Here is a 25,335-nt window from a genome sequence, read left to right as displayed (position 1 = left end):
ATATCTCGAGAACCGTTTGACCGGCCAACGTCAAATTCGGCACACGACCCGAGGGAGTGCAGAGCCCGGCGTCGAGTCAGTCGGATAACATCAGGGATCTCCATATAATGGGCATAAAAGGGACAAGGACAGACAGATACAGAGATCTCCATATATGGGCACAAAAGGGGCACAGACAGACAGACGGTCACAACGGGTACTCGAACAGCGAGTATAACGGGTATTGCATAACAAGGTGGGCCATGCATTCCGTATTTGCATCGTTCCCAAAGAGTCGGCCGGTACGCAACGGGCACCTGCCCAGTACATATATACAAACACACACAGGCAGTAGTAGTAGCCTCGGCAATAGGCATTAAAAAACCCCGCCAAAAGGTCAGTGAAGCATGTTCCCTCATCGTTTTGGAAACAGGAAGAGAAAACGCCTTCAGGGAGGGAGCACATGGTTTTGTTTGGACAAACATTCAGCATGCTCTACTGGGTCCAGTTCTGTGCTCGCACATATTTTAGACAGCTCTAGCCAAACACACTGCAGCAACGATGTTCACACAGTGCAAGACACACACAAACAGTCTCTCCATGACATATGTTGGCTCTCTCGCCCCTAGGATGTGCCTCACTGTTTTACATCCATCTGTTCCCCAACTTTTCTTGTCATCGTCTGTCTGAAAGGACTCCAGGGTACGTGACTCTGACAACAGAGGAAACACAGGCCAGGCCTCCGTGTGTGTAAGAGTGCACGAGAAGTTTCCATCGTTGCCTCAGCGAGAATCTGATATTAGTAATTAGATCCGACGTTTGTGGAGACTCTAGAACGACAAGCAGCCTCTGTTCCAGAAGGACCACTAATGAAGCGTATAGTGCACTGTAATAAATCTAGACACATCGACCCACAGCTAGTACTATTGAAGAAGACGTTCCAGCCTGGGCTCACACTGTAGCTGGCCAGTTACGCTCATTACTCACTCACTCACACTCTCGCTCGCTCGCTCGCTCGCACGCACGCACGCACGCACGCACGCACGCACGCACGCACGCACGCACACACACACACACACACACACACACACACACACACACACACACACACACACACACACACACACACACACACACACACACACACACACACACACACACACACACACACACGTACTGTGTGTATATATATATATGTATGTACGTGCGTACATATATATACAAACAGTACGTGTGTGTGTGCGTTAGGGGTGGGACGATATGGGTACCTCACGATACGATATATATCACGATATTAGGCCCACGATAACAATATATATCACGATATTCGACGATATTCGATATATTGCGATATCACGATATTCAATATATATTGCAAGAAATTTCACCAACGATATATCACGATATCTGAAAATATCGATATATTGCGATATCACGATATATTGCATGAAATTTCACCAACGATATATCACGATAGTCCTTGTATTCAATTCATAAACACATAAAATAGCACCAAACAGTTCAAAATCATCATTACACAAATACAGAGTAGGAAAAACAACGTATCACAAACTTAAAAAATAAATAAAAAAAATGAATATCGATATTTTTCGGCAGTATATCGATTAGTTATCGCGGTAGAAAGTATCGCGATATATCGCGATATCGATATATCGTCCCACCCACACACACACACACACACACACACACACACACACACACACACACACACACACACACACACACACACACACACACACACACTGTATACAGTATACTGTAAGCCCTTAGTTTATGGTACAGGGTGAGGTGACTAGACCGTACAGGTTGGCTATGGTAACCATGGCAACAGCAGGGGAGTGCAGGGTGGGGTGGGGGGAGGGGGGGGGGGGCTGAGAGGGTACCTCGTCCGAAGCAAGGCAAGTTGGACGTTCCCCGGCACTTCTTCAGACTGCTCTCCGGGGACAGGCCGCAGGACAGAGGATGCTCGCACTTCTTCCCCGACCAGTCCTCCTTACAGTCACACCTCCCACAGTTACACTGTCCATGACCTGCCATGGGAGAGAGGGCAGACGGGAAGGGGTGAGGTCTAAGGTGTGTGTGTGTGTGTGTGTGTGTGTGTGTGTGTGTGTGTGTGTGTGTGTGTGTGTGTGTGTGTGTGTGTGTGTGTGTGTGTGTGTGTGTGTGTGTGTGTGTGTGTGTGTGTGTGTGTGCATGTGTGTGTGTGTGTGTGCATGAAGCAAAGCCAAACAAGCGGAAACAGAGAGAAAGAGAGAACGTGAAGTAGAACGGACACAGAGCAGGAGGGCCCGAGGGCTGAATGGGTGAGGGGTGTGAGGAGGAGGGGGTGGGAGTCCTGGGAGAAGATGGAGACAGGGAAGACAGACCGTGGGTTGGGTTGGAGGGGGGGGGGCATCCGACTGGACATCTAGCGGAGAGAAAATGAAAGGCTAGCTCCTGGATAATCATCATCAATCACATCAACTGGTGTGAGAGAGAGAGAGAGAGAGAGAGAGAGAGAGAGAGAGAGAGAGAGAGAGAGAGAGAGAGAGAGAGAGAGAGAGAAAGGAAGAAGAAGAAGAAGAAGAAGAAGAAGAAGAAGAAGAAGAAGAAGAAGAAGAAGAAGAAGAAGAAGAAGAAGAAGAAGAAGAAGAAGAAGAAGAAGAAGAAGAAGAAGAAACATGCACCCTTGTGTGACTGTGACCTGCAGTCAGAAGCAAACTGGCAAGATGCCAAGCACTGCTCCAAAGTGCTGCTGAGCACCATGGTCTGGGATGTTATGACAAATCTCTGTCATAATAATTATTACCTTTATGCACTGCAGGCACAGATGTACAGTAGTATCCATCACGTTTTGTTCATTAATTATTTTGAGAAAAAAAAACTGCAAACAGAGCAAATTATACTATACTGTATACTGAACTAGAGATTTCTTTTTTTTAAATGGCCATAAAATGTTACCACCAGATGGGAAGTGTGTTTTGTTGCTGTTGCTGCTGAAATCCGTAATATACTTACAGAATATTAATGCTTTATGTTAATAAATTACATTACTATCCGCAACAGTGTGGGGAGAGAGTTGGCTCAGGACACAGAAGGAGTGTTGCTGGCGTGCCTCACCTTTGCTGGTATGCAGCTATTCTGTGAACCATCAAAGGCTGCAGTTTTCTGCTCTTTGTTTTGGTTCCTTTGAGCCTGAATAAACTCCATGTCTCCTCAGCCGTGAGTCCGTGACAAATCTATCTGCAATGTTTGCTTCATTAAGCATGGTACTGTATGGCTTTAGCTCACGCTGATTGGTCAGCGGCCATATAACCTCTAAGGAGGCCCTGCACAGAGCTGTTGCATCTTGACATTTGTCACGTGTTTCTTGCTAAAGACTTGAAAATAAGAGCAGCACTCACTTATAGTTCACATCTGAGCTATGCAAGTGATTGTCGTTTGAGACGAGTGCACACATTCCACTTTTAGGTTTTCCTGCTACAGAGCCATCAGGGCACTGACCTGAGCAGAAGTCATCCGTGTATCGGTCGTACGTTGCGTGACAGCTTCTCTCGTCGCACTCGCAGGTGTCTCCGTGAATATCGCCCCAGTCTCCGGAGGGGTCTACGTCGTAGCATGTACACTCCCCACACACACAGGTCCCTATACAACGTTAACACATGCATGCACATGCACACGCACACGCACACGCACGCACGCACGCACGCACGCACGCACGCACGCACGCACGCACGCACGCACGCACGCACACACACACACACACACACACACACACACACACACACACACACACACACACACACACACACACACACACACACACACACACACACACACACACACACACACACACACACACAAACACATTGGTTTAATTTTCCAAATGTATGGATTATTTATGCCTCAGCTCAGACCAAAAATAAAGGATTGTGCATTATGTAAAAAGTTAAGTCGCAATCATCATCTATAAAACCCTTCTTGAAAAGACAAGAGCCGTGGTAGCATGGCCTGTTGAGTTTGAGGATTAGGAGCACTCTGAGACAGTTAGCGGAAGAGAAACTTAATTGGAAAGGAGGCATGGATGGTAGAGAGGCAGACACCCCGACCCCCAAGAGCTCTGACTCCTTGGCCTGAACACCACAATGATGGCTGAAAGAACTAGAAGGATGTAATCTGAGTTCCCAGAAGCTAAAAAAGAGGGAGGGGGGGACACAAGTTACACTGTCTCTGTCTTTCCTCACGGCCTGTCTGTCCGTTTATTTAATGCCTGTCAGCTTGTCTGTCTGTCTGTCTGTCTGTCTGTCTGTCTGTCTGTCTGTCTGTCTGTCTGTCTGTCTGTCTGTCTGTCTGTCTGTCTGTCTGTCTGTCTGTCTGTCTGTCTGTCTGTTTGTATGTATGTATGTATGTATGTATGTATGTATGTATGTATGTATGTCTTGCTCTCTCCCTCTCCATCTGTGCCTCTATCTCTCTTTCTCTTCCTATCGAGACTAAGCCAGGGCACTAGCTGAGCAGCAGCCAGTGGAAATCCCATTTTCTCTTATCAGCAGTGACAGAGCAAGGGGGGAACCCTGGGGGTGAGTTGGGCCAGCTGGCAAGCCTCTTGGCTGGAGCTGGTGTGCGGCAGACCTGGCCCCTGGCTTCTGGGTCCCTTCTCCCTCCCTACAGTACCTCACAACCCTGGAGCCCCCGATTTATACAGCCCTGCTTTTTCATGTCCGCTGGCAATGTCATGCCCGCTCCTCTGAGCAGAGTGCAGCACCTCTGTACCAGCTACTGTTCAGAAGCTTCTATAAAAAGGGGCCGTCATTAGAGAATACCAAGCCGTGCATCCATTGTGTTCACTTTTGTCAGAGGCAAGCCCTTGGAACGCCTGTGATTGAGCTGTCATTCTTGCCACACAGTGTTATGCGGAAACCTCTCTTTCTTGTTGTATTTTTTCCAATGATTTTTTATCTCATATGAATGCATTAGGTATATGCCTGGAGCGTGGCTTGCTTGTTGGAATCTTGATGGTGTGCCAATTTAGAGCGTATTATTAGCTGGAGCAAAGATATGAGCTGAACAGAGAGCTGGGGGGGGAGTACGAGGTAGTCATCTAGAACTGTCAGTCAAATCACACACATTTGTGTGCGAGCTACAGATGGGGGATAATGGTAGGGCACACAGGCACTTTGCAGGCTTATAGTACATAATGCCTTGCATTTCTATGAGATGATGCAAAGACATCAGCATGTGTAGTCGAGACCTCTATTGAGGCCGCTCTGCAATTCTTATCATGGCTGTTCTTTTGAAGGATTTGAAAAAAGAAGATTATAGTTTCATGTCACGCTACCATTGAAGTTTAACCCCCCCTACCAAATAAAAAAGATTAAGCTATGGCAGGAACGTTTGAGAAATCCTTCTTTATATATAGTATGTACCAAATGTCGAGTGTGCGTGTGAGTATTTTTCTCCCTTGTATCTCGAGAACCGCTCGACCGCTAGACTTAACACTGAACCGAGTGGGAATTAAGAGTGGGAAGTCTCTCGGTCGAGACTTCCCACTCTTAATTTGGAACAACCAAATTTGAATCAGTGATTGTCCCCAAAATATCGATACATCTGTAAATCCCCATACAGTATGGAGTACCCTGATGTTATCAATATGAAGTCATAGTACTGACGTCATACACTGGCGTGGACTTCATATTTGGGCATGGCTGACACAGAACTCAAAAGGGACACAGACAGACAGAGACAAAGATCTCCATATATGGGCATAACATTTACACAGGCAGACAGACAGATACAGAGATCTCCATTATGGCCATAAAAGGGACAGAGACAGCAGACAGATACGACGGGTACTCTGGCAACAGGCATTGCATAGCCAGGATGGCCTGTATTCTCAACTTGCATCATTCCCGACTTGCATCGTTCTTGAGTATAGGCCGGTGCCCAACCGGCACTGGTCTAGTATTTCTCAATTAACTAAAGAGATGATGTTCATTTTGAAAATGAACATGGATGTTCATTTTCTGATCCTTTTGTCTGTCACAACCCTACCGTGTGTGGAGAAAGCTCCATTATGGAGACTGAGCAAAACTACAGTGAGAAAGAAAATGCAGTTGACAGTTGTTGACCACAAATGAGAAACTCAGCTGGGAGATGGGGCTCAGTCCATGTAGCACTTATTCAGATTTCAGCTGCCCCACAGTAATTAATTTGAGAGCTGTTCTTAAGCCTCCTGGGATGATTTCTGCTAGGTTACTGTGACTTTTTTTTATTATCTCTGTCCGCCTGTCTGCACACCTCTGATGAGTTTCAGTGAAATTCACACAATGAAGGGATTTATTTCCCATTTGTCTTTTCTCTGTCTTCTCTCACTGCCTCTTTCTCTCTCGCTTTCCCTCTCGCTTTCTCTCTCGCTTTCTTTCTCCATTCACTCTGGGAAGCAGTAATAGTTTAAGAAAAATACCAAAAATTGATTCTTGTCATCCTACAGTATGCACATTGTCACGTTGTAATACCCCCAGCTATGCTTGGAAGGGAAAACACAGACGGCACTATCTCACCAATTAAAACGACAGCAACAGATGTGGGCGTTGATATCACGGACATAGCCATAATTGAATTGCAGAGCACAATATAGATTACATATTCATACCAGTTTCCTCTCACAGGCTATATTGGATATAAATCTATGGGCATGCCCCATCCGGTACACTTTCTCCCTCCCTCCGTGTCTGTGTGTCTTTATCTTTCCCTCTGGAACCAGACCTCTATTGCTGCAGATCTTGCCATCTGGAGACGTGCATCTCCGCTTGCTCTCCCATGGGCTGATGTCGCACTGGAATTCACATTTGTCTCCATGCCAACCGGCGGCGCAGTAACAGTTTCCACAGTAACATTGTCCATGGCCTGGAAGCAGAATGGAATAATTCACAAACAGCGTATGATGTCACCACTCGAAGCACACCATTCTACCTATTGATACAGTGACTCACTCAATTATATCAATTTGTATAGTTTGTAAGTGTAAAAGAAATACACAGGGGTCAAAACAAGATTTTTTTCCTTGCAATCCAACATAATGTCGTACTGTGAGCACAATAAAAACATTTTAATGTCCTTAAATTATATTTGTTTTGCAGCATTCTAAAATACATAACCCAGCATTACACGTTAAGATGACAATTACATAAAGACACATGAATTACAATTGATCGTCAAAAAAACATAATAACATTCCTATAGCAATTTTTGCCTCCTTGTTAAGGTGAGTAATGGCTGAGGGGATGAATGTGGAACTGATTCTATAACCTACGGGCATATCAATCTACGTCAGTTAGTTGCTCACCTTTGATCTTTCAAGATTGGGTTATGGTACATGCATGGCATGACTATTTTTCCCCAGAATATTTTCATGTCACTTTGGCATTTCCAAACTAACAGATCAGGGCAGAATACTCTCAACAGATGTCTTGTGGAATAATAAAACATAATGGAACAGTCCACTTTAGAAGAGTAGAATTCCTTGAGAATCTAAATGAATTACTGTTGCTTGATGGCTTCGGAACATTGGTCCCATAGAGCATATTGTCTATAATGAGTCCTTGTGCTCCTCCATGACCTCAACCTCGTCTCCATCAATCAAGTAAACAGTGGTGTAAAGTAACTAAGTACATGTACACACTACTCAAGTACAATTTTGAGGTATTTCTACTTTCTTCAGTATTTCCAATTAGTTTTACTTCTACCCCACTACATGTCAGAGGAAAATATTGTACTTTTACTCCACTACAATTATATGAAAACTTTAGGTACTAGTTACTTTGTACATTTTGATTATTATTACAAACACACTAACACTTTTACTCAAGCACATTTTGAATATGGGACTTCTACAGTACTTGTAACAGAGTCTATCCACATTGCAGTATTGATACTTTTACTTAAGTAAAACATGTGAGTACTTCTTCCATCACAGCAAGTAAAATGGTACTACGAGTATTTCCAAAGAACAAGAGAATCAACATTGTATATATACATTTATCTTAGATTCAGTGTTAATTTCTCTTTATAGGAATGCTATATTCTGAACAAGAATTTGCATCCTTCTCCATAGATATTAACCCAGGAACCTGAAATTTAGAATCTTCTAGTCACTCACTGTGGAGCTGCTGTAACATGTGTAACATATTTTGTGTAACAATAGTAGTAGTAGTAATAGTAATAGTTGTATTTTGATCATTAAATGCAATAAAAAAAAGAATACAATGTATTCATTTCATATGAATGTAACATGTGCAACAATGTAACGTAACAGACTATAGGAGATCATCTCTGTCTTGTTTTTTGGCTATGACTGATAGTTGAGGCAGAGTTGTCACTACTACAGTAGACACCCAACTTTACTCTGAAGGCAGAGCAGCAATTCAGAAGCATACCATTTGAAAGGATAATGCAAATTGCTGCCTAAATGTTTTCCACACTACCTTGCATGACGTTTTACAGTGTGTTTGTTGGTTTTTAAATTAGCAACAATCAAAAGTTAATGTAACAGGGCTCACATAAAAAAGAGCCTCTGTCCACTTTTCAAAAATCTGTTTCCTTCTTGAATTTAATTACACCGTAGTTAATAGAGGCCCATTCAGCATGGCCGCTTTGAATACTTGGACAGATTCTAATGACTTTGTTCCTCACAATTCCTCCTAATGGGGAGAGGCCATAATGTGTTTTTCAAAATGAAATTACTGAATGGCTAATTAACATTGACAAGCAGGACCTGGCAAACCTGAGGGAACACAGGGAGGAGTAGCTAAAACTGTGAGGTGCAGCATAGACGACAGGTCATTGTACAATTAACTTCCAATTAACCTTTATAGAACATGTGGGGCCTGGGAGCTTTTCTTAAGAGAACGTGTTTCAAATTGTGTAAGGGGCAATTCTGTGTCCTTTGATTTAGCATGCAGCCGATGATGGATGACTGTCTTTATAGGTGAAAATCAACAGGTAAAAAAAAAATCACAGCACGGGCTGTGTGTGAGTGATAGTTACAAACAAGACAATAATAAATTGCCTACAGTGATCCCAAGGCTCATGTTTAAGCAGTAGCACAACCTCATAATGGATACGGTTCAATGTAATAAAATATCACGCTGTCACAACAGTGATTGCAAGGCAAAGAAGCATTTGTTTTTCCTTCTACCCAGACAGAAAAGTATGAAACATGGACACTTCTTTTGGGTCTCTTTTGTGTTTGGGGGGGAAAGAAAAAGTGAGGGGCAGAGATTAAGAGCCATGGGGCATACCTCCACACACCTCTCCTGTGTCCTCATCCAGACACTCGCTGTCATCACACTCACAGAAGCGTCCCGTCACCAGGCCCCTGCCATCCGGGTCGTCACACATGCAGCTGCCGCAATGACAGGTGCCTATCATGGACAAAAAAGAAAACCTTCAGCCAAATATGTGTGCACATTTGTTTAATAAAGAGGTATGGTTGCAGGTTGTGTATTTGTAAGTGTGGTTGTATGTGTGTTTGTGTGCATGCCTGCCTGTGTGCATGCGTGCAATGCATGTGTTAATGCAATTGACTTCAGGGCCAAGAACCCAGCTGGTTTGCAGATGTGCATTGGAGACTGCGTCTGTGTATCTGTGTGACAGGAATTCAAGCCTGGTTTATGAATGTTGGAAGTAGCAGTGGCGGTGGTGATGGATGTGTGTGTGTGTGTGTGTGTGTGTGTGTGTGTGTGTGTGTGTGTGTGTGTGTGTGTGTGTGTGTGTGTGTGTGTGTGTGTGTGTGTGTGTGTGTGTGTGTGCACTTGCATGCTTTGTGTGTAGTTTTTGAGCTAGCGATAAGCTTTAGGGCTGGAAGGCTGGATGACAACTGCTGTGAATAAATTAGCATCCGCTCGCAATTGAACAGGCCACACACATGCAGACACTGAAAGATGCTACACGCAAGCACGCGTACACATACACATACACACACACACGCACGCACGCACGCACGCACGCACGCACGCACGCACGCACGCACGCACGCACGCACGCACGCACGCACGCACTCACGCACGCACGCACGCACGCACGCACGCACGCACGCACGCACGCAAAGAATACACACACACAAGCAAAGAATACACACACACAAGCAAAGAATACACTGATCACATCCTCTATTTCGCTGCAGGTATGGTGGGCCAGTTGTGAGGTTAAGCCTAGGTAGGTATGGGTTTGTCAGCATGAGGAAAACGACCTTAACCCAGACATCATCTCACGGTGTGTGTGTCTTCAGTCTGCCACTGCTTAACCACATGTGCCCACAGACATGAATATGCAAACTGGGGACTGACACCATGTGCATCCAAAGAAACATACAAAATTAAAAAAATACCAAAAGACTCTGGCTTGTTAGATTAAAGACTGAATTTCAATGATCCCTACTTACAGTACTTACAGTACAATAATGTTAACTCAAGCCTTCAATCTTCCCCTTGATGGGTTGAAGCTCCTTCATGCATGAATGTGTTAATTGTACCTGAGTTAGCAAAATAAACATATTTCATATAATGATGGTGAGTGAGATTAAATTATCCTTAACTATCCCCCATGAGAAAAGTGCAGGTTTATGTGGGTCAGCAGCTGTAAGTAATAAAAGGTGTACATAGGTGTGAGTATATGTATGAGTGTATTTGTTTATAAATAAGTTAGTGAAGGTTTGAATCAAATCAAAGTTCCCTGAGGTGTGTGCGTTCATGCCCATGTAGAAATGGGTGTAGGTGTTTGTGTATGCACGTGCAATCGTGCATGTGTTCTTCTGCTTTTGTGTAGGTCCTGGTACCTCCATTGGAGCAGACCACTCCCTGTGGGTTCCTGCAGAGCTCTTTGCTCTTCTTGTTGGATAAGTTACACTCCTCCTGAAACTGGCAGGATTCTCCATGCCAGCCCTCATCACATTCACATGTCCCGCAGTCACAGTAGCCACGGTCTGCAAGGAAAATGAATACATACATTACATACTGTATACAGTATCTCATGCAGAGAGTGCAAACTGAGAAGTACATCAAGCTGGATATACAGTATTATGGTCCTGCACAGAATACACAAGTTGTGTACCGAAAGTTAGAGCCGCCAACTGTCTTGTAATACACACAATAAACCAATGAGCAGTAAGTGGATTTAACGGATCATACCAGCAGTATGGCATGTCATAGCCTACATGCCATACTGCTGGTACTAATGCCATGCTATTTACTTTACTTTACTTTACTTTACTTTACTTTACTTTACTTTACTTTACTTTACTTTACTTTACTTTACTTTACTTTACTTTACTTTACTTTACTTTACTTTACTTTACTTTACTTTACTTTACTTCACTTTACTTTACTTTACTTTACTTTACTTTTTTTTGTAATTAAGGTATTTATTCATTTTTCAACAAATAAACATGACATAACATAACAGACAAAAACCAACAACACAACAGAACAAATAGATAAAACAACATAAAATACCTAAAATAAAACAAAACATAACTAAAGCAGGCAGTCATACCTAAGCTAAGCGGACAACACCCCCCTACACCCCTTTATTTATCAGTTGTGATTATTTTACTTTACTTTACTTTACTTTACTTTACTTTACTTTACTTTACTTTACTTTACTTTACTTTACTTTACTTTACTTTACTTTACTTTACTTTACTTTACTTTACTTTATCAACGACACATCTATGACGTATGACTCAATATTTGGGCAAGGTTTCATCCCGATTTGACCGCCATTCACTTCCTTATACTGTAGGTGGCATGGCTCTCAATGAGTCTAGCCAATGAGGTAATCTGTGCCCAAATTTGGGCAATCCACATTGCCACATTGCCTTCATAAAAAAAAATAGAATATTTCAAAATAAAGGTTTAGAACATTTGTGAACAGCAATTAGTCGGATTCTAATTCGCAAAACATTGGCACTGATCTGTCCAGTGGTTTGCAACGTTAGCTCCAGACAGACACACTGACAGAAGGACAGACAGACAGACCCTTTTTCAGACCCACACAGTGCAAATTGTCTATGTTTATGTACAATTTTGACTATATTCACACAGCGGCCATTTTGCATTTTGCATTGAATAAATGCCATCCCAACAGTGTGACATTTCATTAACTTTATAGCAAAATGGCCGCCGTGTGAATATGGTCTATTTCAAGTTGCTTGTCTGTCTATGTGAGATTATGCCCATATATGGAGATCCGCGGTGTCATGGTCACCTTCATTTAACTTCACTCATCTTCCATTTTATTTTTTTAAACAAAGTATGAAGGCACAGTGTTTTATAGGCAAGCACATTCTTACGGAGGCTCTGATGTCTACGCCAGGTTTTCTATGAGGCCAGACCTACATAACAGCTTGTGTAAGAGTTGAAAACAGGCCAGGGTAATAGGTTCCACTGTCTCTTTCACCTTTGCTCAGATGATTGATGGACAACTACATTGAAGAGAATGTCTCTCTCTCTCTCTCTCTCTCTCTCTCTCTCTCTCTCTCTCTCTCTCTCTCTCTCTCTCTCTCTCTCTCTCTCTCTCTCTCTCTCTCTCTCTCTCTCTCTCCCTCCCTCTCCCTCTCCCTCTCTCCCTCTCTCTCTCTCTCTCTCTGCCTGTCCATTTCTCTCACACGCTTGTGCACACACACGTACACAGAGCAATACATACTGTATAAGATCTAGTATACAGACACAGAGGGAGGGAGTACCTATTAGTCCATAGCTGTCATTACTGTAAATGCAAAAATATATAATATTTTTTAATCACATAGTTCAAACATGCAGAGCTTTCTTCAGCATTGAGAGAACACGTACAGTGTCAGCTATACTATTTCTCACCATTTCTAATGGTGGAAGTGAGCATTAATTGTGAAATATGAAATGCAGGGGAAAAATCATGCGATGCAAATGAAAGCTGTTGACAACTTATTATAAATGTTGGCCCCATTGCGTTTTGCCGCAAGGGGCCTTGTGTGTCACACTCAATCATGCCTCTGTCTCGTTCATCATGTAAATGCGATGTCCTCTTCAAGGGCTATCCATCAGTCCCTAACAATAGCCCGGGTATACAGTAGTCCCACTCTGATGATCATTATCGATACGTCCCGGGAGTGAGTGTCTCAGCAGCAGGTTGAGGTAAAATGATGCTGTGCATCGTTCCAGTGAACACCAAAGGGACATTGCGAGGGAAAATACACACACGCACAAGCGCGCACACACACACACACGCACTGAAATATATAAACAGATTAAAACAAATACAGCAGAAATCAAACCTCTATATTGCTTTAATGTTGTAAACTCTATAAGAAGCTGTGGTGAGGAGCTATCGGTAAACTCTGTCTGGATAATAAACACACGCACGCACGCACGCACGCACGCACGCACGCACGCACGCACGCACGCACGCACGCACGCACGCACACACACACACACACACACACACACACACACACACACACACACACACACACACACACACACACACACACACACACACACACACACACACACACACACACACACACACACACACACACACAATATATTTATATGCTGTACCCATCGTGGAACGTTTCTAGAAATATAACATCATTAAGTCAAACACATAAGAATTCTCTTTTAGTGCTACTACTGTATATTGCCATACTGTATAAATAGTTACAGAACACCACGAGTAAATGCAGGGGTATACACTGAGGTCTGTTGCTATAGCTGCCTGCATTATGACTGTATTCTCATCTGCATTCAACGGTCGGTGTGTTGAAGCTGTCATCACAGCTGTCAGCACATTAGGGAACACCTCAGAAAGATGGCTTCCGTTTGAATAACCTTCAACAGTCATGCACAGCTAAAAATAAGGCTGGGAGTGGGGTTCCAGTCAACAGAGCAAATCACATCAGGGGTACAGAGAAAGATTTTGTTAATAAGAAATGATCTATTATATTTGTCATGTTTCATTGTCATCTACTTACAGTATGGCATGTTCAGTGGAAATAACTTTAAAATAGACACCAGGCGCAAAGTTACAGTGATACTCAATGACAAGAGAACCTCTGCATAAATCAAATTATTTCATTATCTGCTTCTGTGCATTGAAAAAACATTTTAAAGGATTTTTGACGCATTTCCTTGGTATTACCTGGCACTCCTAGATGCAAGTACAGATACAGTAGACCTATAAATCTCAAATTTGATTTCTTAACCCTCACGACTTAATTCAACAGGATATTACAAAGTCGCAGCCACCCACTGGCATCCATTAATCTCAGCTTGACAATCATTCTGACATAAATTGGGTCCCTCCTTATCGGGTGGGCGAAAGTTTATGTATGTGTGGGAGGCTGTCTGTCTGTCCACAGTTTATCTATGGCATGTGCTTCCTGGGCAGTAATTCACCACTGCCCTGGGGGTGTCTGAGCCACGCTGCTGTGACGGACAGCTGCGCCTAGCCAATCCAGTCACTACTAGCACCCAGATATAGCCAATGGGGGTTCAGAGAGAGGGTAAATCAGTGCCAGCAGCTATGGCAGTAATAATAGGTGATGCAGCGTTGCTGGGATAACGTGTTGATGGGGAGAAGGTGGTGGGTGAGTCATACGGCTGGCTAATTTCACGTTTACAAATCCGCACACAACACCCCCCACTCAGTGATAAACAGTGCATTCGGATGGAGGTAAACTAGGAAATAGGTTGGTTAGGGACAGAATAATAACAATGCAATCTTGATTCATTACTTGCTTGAATGATGCACAAAGCCAAGATTTAAACAGTTCATAATGAGATTGTTCTCCATGATTGGGTGTTCTTGTTAGATACTGTAGGTACTGTACAGTGAAGCTTATGGGTATTCAGATCCCAACTCACTAAGCAACACATTATATTACTAATGGCAATCTCTCGACAGCTATGAGTAATTTCCAGTAGAACAAACTTCTAATGCAAAACATACATAAATGATATGCAGCCCATCTGCAAACGTAGTAAATAAAAGCCACCTGAGATTGTCTGTGTGCTTATTTATGTCTTGCACCTGACATTTGCTATCCAGATGACATTTCCCCATTCAGTTTGTTGAGATCATGTTCTCCACATAACAAGGTACTCATTGTAGTAATTATTTCCTCATTGCTTGCCTCTCCCTGTGGGTTCCGAAGCGTGAAACGACAGCACGTCAGCTCATGTTCTGTGGGAGCCAGCTAGAAGACACCTGTCTCAGGTAATAACTCATTCTCTGTGTGCACAAGCCCCAGAACAAAGGAGAGTCCTGCCATCATCCTCACGGGTATGCACAACAAAGATTAAATAGACGACATCTGTGCCTACACTTGACTTATGAGGCTGCAGACTGACCTCACTAATAACTCTGGGTAACATGACTCACACCATTCTTAGTATCTTGACATGCGACAAGAATAAATAAATAAAATCTAGTTTCTTGAAGATGACGTCTTCCGGAGGCGTATAATGGACTCCAATCAAGAATGCCTTTGATTGGTAGACCTGACCAGATTCAAGTGCCTTTCTCTCTTTGTAGCCCACACTGGAACCATTAGGTGACTCACCACACAGGCATACTGCCTAGGAGAGCTCAGAACATCTGAATTATTGCACATCAAAACATGCACTTGAAAGAAAAAAGGAAAAGAAAAACAACATCTAGGCGAAGGAACGACATAATTGGCTGAAATAGCTCAAGGATTGCAATCCACTGTGTTTCCATGATCAGCAGCCCAGAGGGTGCCTGTGATACTGTTAACATCAACAACTTGGGAAAACTTAGCAAGAAAATGTCAGTAATTCATATTTATAATAAATATTCAACCAAGGATTCAATGTACAGTCTGCACCACTGGTGATTTTTTTGCAGGCTGGCCCAGCTTATTCAGCTGATATCAGCAGACGTAACAAGTCCATTTGGGAAGCACCTGCAGCATCTTATGTAATACTGTCATATTGTAGCACATCAGGAGGACTTTAGATTTGGAAGCAGCATCGGCCAAACTGACTTCCTGTGTGCCTCTGACATAACAGCTCCCTGAGGTGGGATCTCCTCTGGCTCTGGCAGGGAGCAAAGGAGGCTGCGGGTGCTGAGCCAGTAACAGAACCAAAGCACTGAAAAATCCACAGCCTGAGACAGAGAGAGAGAGCGAGAGAGAGAGAGTGAGAGAGAGAGAGCGAGCGAGAGAGAGAGAATTGATTTGAAAAACTGAGAGTGAGACAAACACACAATTAAAAGTGCTTTGACAGAGCTCCAGCAGAGCTATCCATCAGGTAGGAAAGGGTGTACTGTATTTGTCGTGCACATGCACTCTTGCTTTCAACCTCTCCTTTGAGACAGCGAGGGAAGGACACTGATATGATAAAGTCTGCCCCAGTCATAAAGTTACAGATTGTTCCAGGCTGGAGACATACTTGGCTCTCAGCCGCGTAACGCATCAGTGGCTTGGCGGATGATACAGAAAAGACACCCATTGACCTGCTTGAGCAAACATTTTGTGTGCACAATAAAAGTCACTCTACAATGAATCTTTTAGATAAGGAGCCTGAATAAAGAGTCATTAAATGCAAATGAAGAATAAACGTGACATGGACTGGACTGCAACTCAATATTATAATAGTAATGGCTTACAAGTTGCTAGCTATGCTAGCCTGTAGTGCCCTAGGCCTCACTTGGTGCTTCTGAATAAAAAAGACCATCCATTACAGAAAACGGCTAGCTGGCAACTTCTCTGGGCATACCAGAGGGAAATACTTGGTTCTTTTTATTAGCCCAGAGAGAGTTACAGAAACAGCCACAGAGACACACAGAGTGAAAGGGAGAGAAAGAGCAAGAGAGAAAAGGAGAAAAGGAGAAAAACGCAGAAAGAGAAGTTAAGTGAGAGAGCAGGAGAGAAAGACACAAATTAATGAAAGGAAAAAGAAAGAACAACGATGGAAACACTGCCACGTTGAGCCTTGTCTGCAAAAAGAGAACAAAACTGTTTGTTTCGACAGAAGGACCGCATGTTTTAACAATCCCTCAAAACAAACCACATGAGCCATGTTCAATGTTTTTCTCAAAGACTTGAAAAGCATTAGTCCGAGGTCATGTTTCAGGTCACACAGAGAGACATGTGAGACTGGACAGAAGCTAACAAACAGTTCACAGTCAAAAACAAACCAATGAGTGCAGTGACAGGTAGTTTTGCTGCAGCTGCTGAACAGATGTTATGGCAGGTCAGCATAGCAGTGTTCTGCCACAATAATGTGATGTGTTACAGAGAAAGCAACATGTACAGAGACAGTGGGTGACCCTGTACAACACTTTTAAATCAATTTAAATTAAAAAAGTATTCCATCTACAAAGCCTCAATGGGAACACAAGACAATTAACGTATCTAAAACTTTCAAGCAGCAAATGCAAATAATTGCTCCCAAACAATTGTGTGGCGTTTTCTGGAATAGCCAAGGGACCCATTAGATATATTATTGAAATCAAGAACTCTCTCCAATAGAAATAGCATTGTTAAGCTTACCAAACTCATGAAAACCCCATAATGGCATTTGGACCATTAAAGTGCAAATTATTACTATTATTATTATTATTATTGTAATATATATATTTTTTTAACTTATTCTCATACTGCAACAAAATTGCAAAAGATGAAGAAGAAATATCAAAGAAACAAAAGTGAAGGGATGTTGGTCTGGTCTCAAGTGAAGGGATGTTGGTCTGGGTGGCGGTAAAGTTCCTGTCCACAACCATGCTGACTGGGATTTATAGTCTATTAGCTTTGTAACAGCCTATAGCCTGTTTTATACCCTGGGGTATATTCTGGACTAGTCCAGTTTATATAAAATAGGCTAGCCCCAAATATACCCCTATAGCCCAACTATTAATACACCCCCTTGTGTTTTTCATTCATTATGTTTACATCATTAATATTTTAGTAATGCATTATTTTGTAACATCTCTCTAATCAAGATTATATCCCCATAAATACATCTGTCCAGAGCTGTCAGACAGAAACATAAACTGTACTGTATACTGTATATTAGGGATACAATACAAAGGTGATTTTTTTGCATGGATTAAAAAATCTGAATAACCATATAGACTCAAATAATAATGCATGTGCATTTAGTTTCGAATTATTACTTTGACCAAGTGGATGTGAATGTTACACTGATGATAGCAGGGTATGACAGCTTCAATGCAAGCTGAGCAAATGTTTGTGGATGATGGAAAACACATGTAGTTAATACCCCTAAAGAAAAATATCCATAGGATCTTATCAGTGGGCATTTGTGAGAGGCAGAGATAAGGGAACCATAGGGACCAAAATTGGCTGGAGGACCATGCATGCTGCTTGTGCTGCTGAGCTGGAGACAGATGTTGTTCTCATCTTTTTCTCAATATGCTTTGAATAAAACCGGTGGGCGTACATATACAGTACATGTGTGTACAATTGAGTTGGGTATTTGTGTGTATTTGTGTATGGTTGCGTTACTTGGTGGGTATTTGTTTGTGTGTGTGTGTGTGCGTGTGCGTGTGCGTGTGCGTGTGCGTGTGCGTGTGCGTGTGCGTGTGTGTGTGTGTGTGCGTGTGTGTGTGTGTGTGTCTGCAACAGTGAGCTTATGTGTGTGTGCTAGGTTGTGAAGACCCATCCCTCTCTCTCTCCTGATGCCGCTGCATGGTTCCATTTGCAGTGTGAGGACCAGTGTGTGAAACCCCATTATCAGGCTGAAGCAGGGCCTTCTTTCCCCAGACCGATGAACCATAATGAGCTCCTGAGAGCAGCCAGCCCGTCTGCCCAAATAAATCACTCCTTGTCCTCACAAGCATGGATGCAAACACACACGCATGCACGGAAGCATGCACACACACGCACATGTGCAGGTACAAACATGCAAACACTCATGCACACATTAAATCTGACATCTTTTTAGGGTATCTTGAATTATCCTGTTGGTAATAAATCATTTTCATCGATTCAATTTTGAAGTGAAATGAAAACATCTATTGTTTGTTCGGCCGGTTGGCCAACCGGCCGAACAAAAATATAAAAAAATGTATGGGAAAAAGGAGGCTAAACGGAGGCTGGTGTCTTAACACAGTCATGCCAATTGTGTAATATAGGCTCATAAGAGGGCAACTGCTTCATTCCTCTCACAGCGTCTATTAATGAACATGAACTTTCTTTTATCGCAAAATGACACACATAAGGAAAGTAGAACTCAGAGTCTGTCTTCCTTTTTATTTGTCAATATAGACAAAACGATTAAAAAAATATTCAATTCTTTAAATTTTATTTCATTAGACAAATGACAAAGACAAATGACTAATGATCAACTTGATCATTAGACAGGCAGACAGACAGACAGACAGACAGACAGACAGACAGACAGACAGACAGACAGACAGACAGACAGACAGACAGACAGACAGACAGACAGACAGACAGACAGACAGACAGACAGACAGACAGACAATTAATCCCCTGATGTAAATTATTATTTAGAAAACAGCTGTTTTAACAGCTGCTAAAGCAAATGTTTATAGGCCTAAATAGTTGCAAGTTCGTTGTTATGAAACCAGTTTTGAGGTAGGTTTTGAGGTATAGAAAAAGGAAGTTGTCCCAAAGTGGAACCTTGTGGAACACCCTTTTCAACAATAAATAGTCAGAATGAGAACGCTGCAAGACAACACACAGTCAACAACTATTAAGAAGATAGTTCTTAAACCAGAGGAGATAATCTTGCCCAGTATAATAGACCACTGCCAACTAGCCGTGAATTTCGTCCCATTACCTGTGAATTAGGGATAAAGGAGCTGGCACTGTCCCTAAACGTTATTTTGTGGCCGATTTTAGCAATAGAAAGAAATGTATAGAATAGAATAAAATAAAAAACCAATAAATATTCACATCGGATGGGTCTCCAACTATATGAAAATAGGGGTAACTCTGTCACATTTCTATATGGAGGGAATTGAACAAGTAGACAGAAACATGTATTTCCATTTTTCTTGTGATTCTATTTTTTCTGCTTTGGTATGTTTCATTTGAGGCTCAGTGAATAACAGCAGTGGTTGAAGGAGCAACATTGTCAATAGCAGAAATTGTCAGGATGCAGACTTTCAGGGTGCATTGTGTTGTCAGCCTCAGAATCACTTTATGGATTGGCGAGGATGCACATATCTCCCTGTGTAAAATGTCAACCAAGTTCAAAGCTATGCCTTCTGACAAAAGCTAATGCCTTGCTGACGTAGGTGAAGCACCAGCTGTCTGTTACTACTGGAATTCTTTGAAGTGCTAGCTATGTGACATTTACCCTAAAATACACAATACATGACGCCCCTGATTCAGCAGTAGAAAATAAAGAGCAATATTGGTGAGACCAAAATACTCTGCTATTTCAAAACCACCTGTCGGTTCCTTGTTAAACCCACTAGATGTCTGTGAAATTCATGACGGTGGCCTCATAAATGGAACAAATAGGCAGAACATTAAAAGCCTAAACAAAGGCAGGAAGGTGTTAGAAAAGATGGCTCCAGGATGAATTATTCATGCCACACCGGAAGCAGTGGAATATCAGACTAATATCAGAATCAGCTACTGTAACTGAGTGTGTCAGCAAGCTTCCATGCTGTGGCCCCAGAACCTGTGAATCTGCTTCATCACTCAAGGACTGCTCACTAATAGCCAGAGGATATGACACCCACTTGGGGTGAAAGGTGCAGAGCCATGCGCCTGCACACAGTGCAGCTGGCTGCTGCATTTTAACTTTTTACTGCAAATCTTCATGTCATACAGTGGACCAATTAAAAAGAAGAGCATGCCTTGATGATACAACACATGCTCCTTTAATCACACACAAACATATGGTAGCGTTAATGCAGCATCATCTCATAGTACACACCACTGCAGGTTTTCCCATCATGTGTAGGACAGACCCAGTCGTGGCACTCGCAGCGTGGCCCGTAGAACTTCCCTGGCTCTTTGGCCTGGCAGATGCAGAAACCACAGTCACACTCGCCCCTCCCGCTGCAGATTTTTCCATCAGGTGTCCGACAGCGCCGTAGCGATGAATCAGAGGAGAGTGTACACCCGCCCCCCTGGCTGGGAGAGAAGAGAGCAGAGTGAGCCAGGGCCAGTCAAAGGGGAAGCCTTCAGGAGGTCAGGGTAGTATATGATATAAATCTGATGCAAAATGAGTCCAATTATGCCATTTCTAAAGCAATCAAACAGACACAGGGAGTAGCCGGTTTTGTTGTTGGGTTGTACAAATCAGACGAATCTGAATTGTATTGCCAGGTATGTCTGCATGTATGAGGGATTTAGTGCCTTACACTGAACAATGACAGTGTTAAGAAACATTTACAAATGATTTACACATACTTTCTCAAATATAAAGGTAAAGATAAGCATAAAGATAGAAGATAGAAACTATAAAGCAAGTGATCTAACTGAAGATATGCTCAAGAGACTAATGAGCCTATATATTTTTTAGAAATGATCTACAGTTGGTGAATTTCTGCGTTAGAATTAGATTATAAATGGCAAATCGATAGCCAGTGTACCAGCAAACTCATGTAAAGTCTGTGTTTATATATGAACATACTTCGCATGTTCCCTAGTCTCTCTCTCTGAAGAACAATGTCAGAAATTAATGAACTCTCACACTATTCATTCTCATACTATTTTAAGCAAGGCGTGAGCAGCTTCTTCTTTCAGCTTTTCTTCTGTAATGGATAACCCAGTGTGTTGATGTTTTACTGCAGCACTTCAAAGCACAAGTACAATACATTGCAGAAAAAAAGAGGAAAAAAGACAATATTCACGTTGAAAGAAGAATGTACAAGATAACATATGGGCATAAAAAGGCTAAACACACAAAATCCTACACTGTGGCACCCCCTCAGGATTTGTGTTCTTCAAAGTTAGCCTTGAACAGTACAGAAGTGCTCATTCAACAAAACAGAATGATACGTTTTTTTTTCTTATTCTGCTCTGTACTTTGTTTATAAAAACACAAGGGATGGTACTATTAACGTATATAGCAAAACTAGATATAATTAACTATGGACTCACTGTAGATCAAGAAAAATAAAAGGTTTAGGCCTAGGTCACAACAAAATGGAGGGTAAAAGGATCATGGCAATAAATCAAACAGCACACGAATGACTCCACCTTTCTTTGAGCACAGCCAAACAGCTGTTCTGGAGCTTTGTTTTTACACCAAGGGCTCTCAGTGAGATTTGTTTCATTTGGTCGCTTTCTGACATTCCTTTCTATTCTCTCCCTCTCCTTCTACAGTCCAGCTTTCCAGTTTGGGAGTAGTAGGCAGCAAAATACAGAGTGCAAGGGTCCATTTTTACACTTTCAGGGTTAAATTAACACTCAAAACAGGATTTTGCTGTGTTGACACATCTTAAGTGTTCCTGCTGCTCCCTAAATCAGCATGTGTTCCATTACTACACAGGGGGAATGTTCAGTTACTGCACTTTTCACTTTCACACACTTTTGACGACAGAATTAGTAATCAAACAACATAGTGGTGGTTTTCCCCTGCTTCTGAAAAAGCAGAACTGTGTACACGGTAAAGTGTTAATACTGTATAACCATTTGTAACTCAGAGAGTGTATACAAATGTAACCAAATGGACCTTTATGGGTTCATTTGGTTACATACACTCTGAGAGTTAAATGAACACGGCGAATTCTAGTGTGTACTCACGCAGCTTCGCAGAAGCTGTCACAATTAATGGCACAGCATGTGTGGGTTTACCACTATTGTTCAATAAACACTAGATTGGAGGGAAAACACGTGCAATGCAGCCACTAACAGGCATGATGCACCTGCTTTGACTAAACACTACCAACCCCCCCCCCCCCACACACACACACACACACACACACACACACACACACACACACACACACACACACACACACACACACACACACACACACACACACACACACACACACACAACCCCCACCCAACCCCCCACAACTGAGTCAGGTTTACAGACCCTGCATCATATGGTAACACTTACAGCCCTGCAGGGTCTGGGCTCCACTGTAAAAGGCCAATGCAAAGACAGATGAAGCATCCCAAACTCAAACTAAACTTCTAAACAATCTGCATCCACCCAGAAGGGATCATTTGTACAATCTCTGTGTTAAATTGACACGCTGCCAAAAGAGTATTCTGTCTGTTCTATACAAGGAACTTAGTGCATTTGTAGACTGTGACATGCTTATGGATATTGGACCAAATCAAAGCTCTACTGTATATACTTGACATTAGTTTTATTTTGAACTCTGACCACTTTTGTAAGTTGTTATACAAGAATGCATAATGTGCAAATGGCACCAGAATGCTATCACTTTTAAGTATATTTTGTATACTTAAAAGTCCTCAATGGCAATAAATTAATTATGCATGAAGACACTGCACAGCACAGTGCAGGCTATAGGCACTGCTAAAGCTGTAACCATATTTTAATCCTCAGTAACAAAAAAGTTTCCCCCTTGTCAGCAATACCCTCCACCTCTCTCCCTCCCACTCTTCGCTCTCTGATGTCCTCCAAAACAAACAAGGAAACAACAAAGCTACGTAGAAACTCACCTCGGTGACTGTAACAAAGTGTCCTCGACAGCAGCGAGTAGAATGAGAAGCAATGGAACAAACATGGACTGCACCAAAGCCTCCGTGTGCATGTTTAAATCCCACACAAACCTGAAGTAAAGTAGCTCGAAGGAATTCCCCCAAATTTTTTTCTCTCTCTAAACAGACAGGGAGAGGGAGTGAAGGAAAGGGAGAGAAAAGGAGAGAAGGAGAGAGAGAGAGAGAGAGAGAGAGAGAGAGAGAGAGAGAGAGAGAGAGAGAGAGAAAGGGGAGATGAGAGAGAGAGAGAGAGAGAGAGTGAGAGAGAGAGAGATAGAGAGAGAGAGAGAGAGAGAGAGAGCAGCGGGCTGGCCTGAACTGGCTCAAACGCTTCAGAGGCCAACAGCCCTCTCCATACAAGTGCCTTTGATTAGTTGACTCTCAAACTGAGTTCCAGGAGTTAGAGACGGGAAACCTGCCAAAAAGAAAAGTTTAGTCACTATTTGGAGACGTAATTAGAAACAGTCAAGCTTATACTTTAAAAAAATGTCATTTCTTCTTCCTTTTTTGCCATTTGGAAATATGGTGTTTTTATTTGTCCAATGCCCCTTTTTTTGTGGAGTATGGATGATGGCTGATGGATTTTAAAGGAGGATGGCCAATCAGAGAGATTGAGCTTTGAATATAATGTCATCCCCACATACAGCAGATACAAAAGAGATTTTTCCCACTGATGTCACACTGATGGATATTTCTTAGAGATTGCAATTTACCCAGGTTATATGAGGATACATTCTGCTGTGTACTGAGATATCCCATAGGACTAGTTGGATAAACTTAGTACAGCACAGTACATACAGTACAGTACAGTGCTGTCTATACGGTACTGCATTCTGCTGGCAATGCATGCAATAGAGCCCAAGAGACTTTATTGTACTTTTATTGTACTATGCGTGGTGTTTTTCGTTAGTTGGTTAGAAAGGATTAAAGTAATTGTCAATGGAGAACTTTCAGGTGTATATTAGTACATGACAAATTGTCTGATCAAGATTTGAGTGAGATAGTCATGTTAATAAATATTATTGGATTGCATATCTTAAATTGAGTGTTGTTTCTATAGTTTAATATACATGTACATGTCTTGTCTGGAGTGCCTCGCACAGAACAGGATCTGAAGGCCCGGAGGGCCTGGAAAGCTGTGTATGAATTTGAAAATCTGAGATGGGAGAGTACGGCTCATGAGGTCTACAGTAGAATCAGTAGGCTACTGCTACAGGGCCGAGATATGGATGCTCACACAGTAAAAAAAAGTTAAAGGTCTTGGATGGCGCTTGATGTCACTTTGGAGGACCACATCAAAAACATCGACCTCTTCCGTGGGTCATGGACAAGGTCCGGGAGAGAACGATGAGACTGGCTGGGTACTTTGTCAGTCACCCGGAACTGGTGGCCAGCCCGCTGATACTGTGGGAGCCAACCCAAAGCATAGCTAGGAGGGGAAGGGGGCGAACCAAGTAGATGGATACATTGAGTCTGGCAGCAGCGCCAGCAACACTGCAGAGCTCTGGACCTTGATGCTGGATAGAAAGGAGTGGAGGGCGGCGATCCAGGAGTCCTGAGTTGTTATTGGCTAGTCTGCACCCTTGCATCACATCGCCAGATGTCTTGTTTGTGTTATAACATGAGCACAATTGTTTATTGAAGAACTGTGACTGTGGGTCATGTGG

General features: G+C 42.5%; 1 protein-coding gene across 1 annotated transcript in view; it reads right to left on the bottom strand.

Annotated features, from left to right (window-relative positions):
• itgbl1 (integrin, beta-like 1) overlaps window positions 1-23,867 on the bottom strand; it is a 52,744-nt gene extending 28,877 nt beyond the window's left edge. Inside the window, exons 1-7 of the mRNA XM_080412653.1 lie at window positions 23,630-23,867; window positions 20,916-21,115; window positions 10,814-10,960; window positions 9,279-9,401; window positions 6,745-6,885; window positions 3,484-3,624; window positions 1,884-2,030 (exon numbers count right to left, since the gene is read on the bottom strand). Coding sequence (XP_080268779.1) covers window positions 1,884-2,030; window positions 3,484-3,624; window positions 6,745-6,885; window positions 9,279-9,401; window positions 10,814-10,960; window positions 20,916-21,115; window positions 23,630-23,721 — 991 coding nt within the window. The 5' untranslated portion in view covers window positions 23,722-23,867. The remainder of the gene's footprint in view (window positions 1-1,883; window positions 2,031-3,483; window positions 3,625-6,744; window positions 6,886-9,278; window positions 9,402-10,813; window positions 10,961-20,915; window positions 21,116-23,629) is intronic.
• Between the last annotated feature and the right edge of the window lie 1,468 nt (window positions 23,868-25,335).

This window comes from Gymnoscopelus braueri (assembly GCF_963280865.1).
Source record: "Gymnoscopelus braueri genome assembly, chromosome: 18".
NCBI lineage: Eukaryota > Metazoa > Chordata > Actinopteri > Myctophiformes > Myctophidae > Gymnoscopelus > Gymnoscopelus braueri.
The sequence above is the reverse complement of the archived record's forward strand: the minus strand, read 5'-3'. Positions and strand labels throughout refer to the sequence as shown.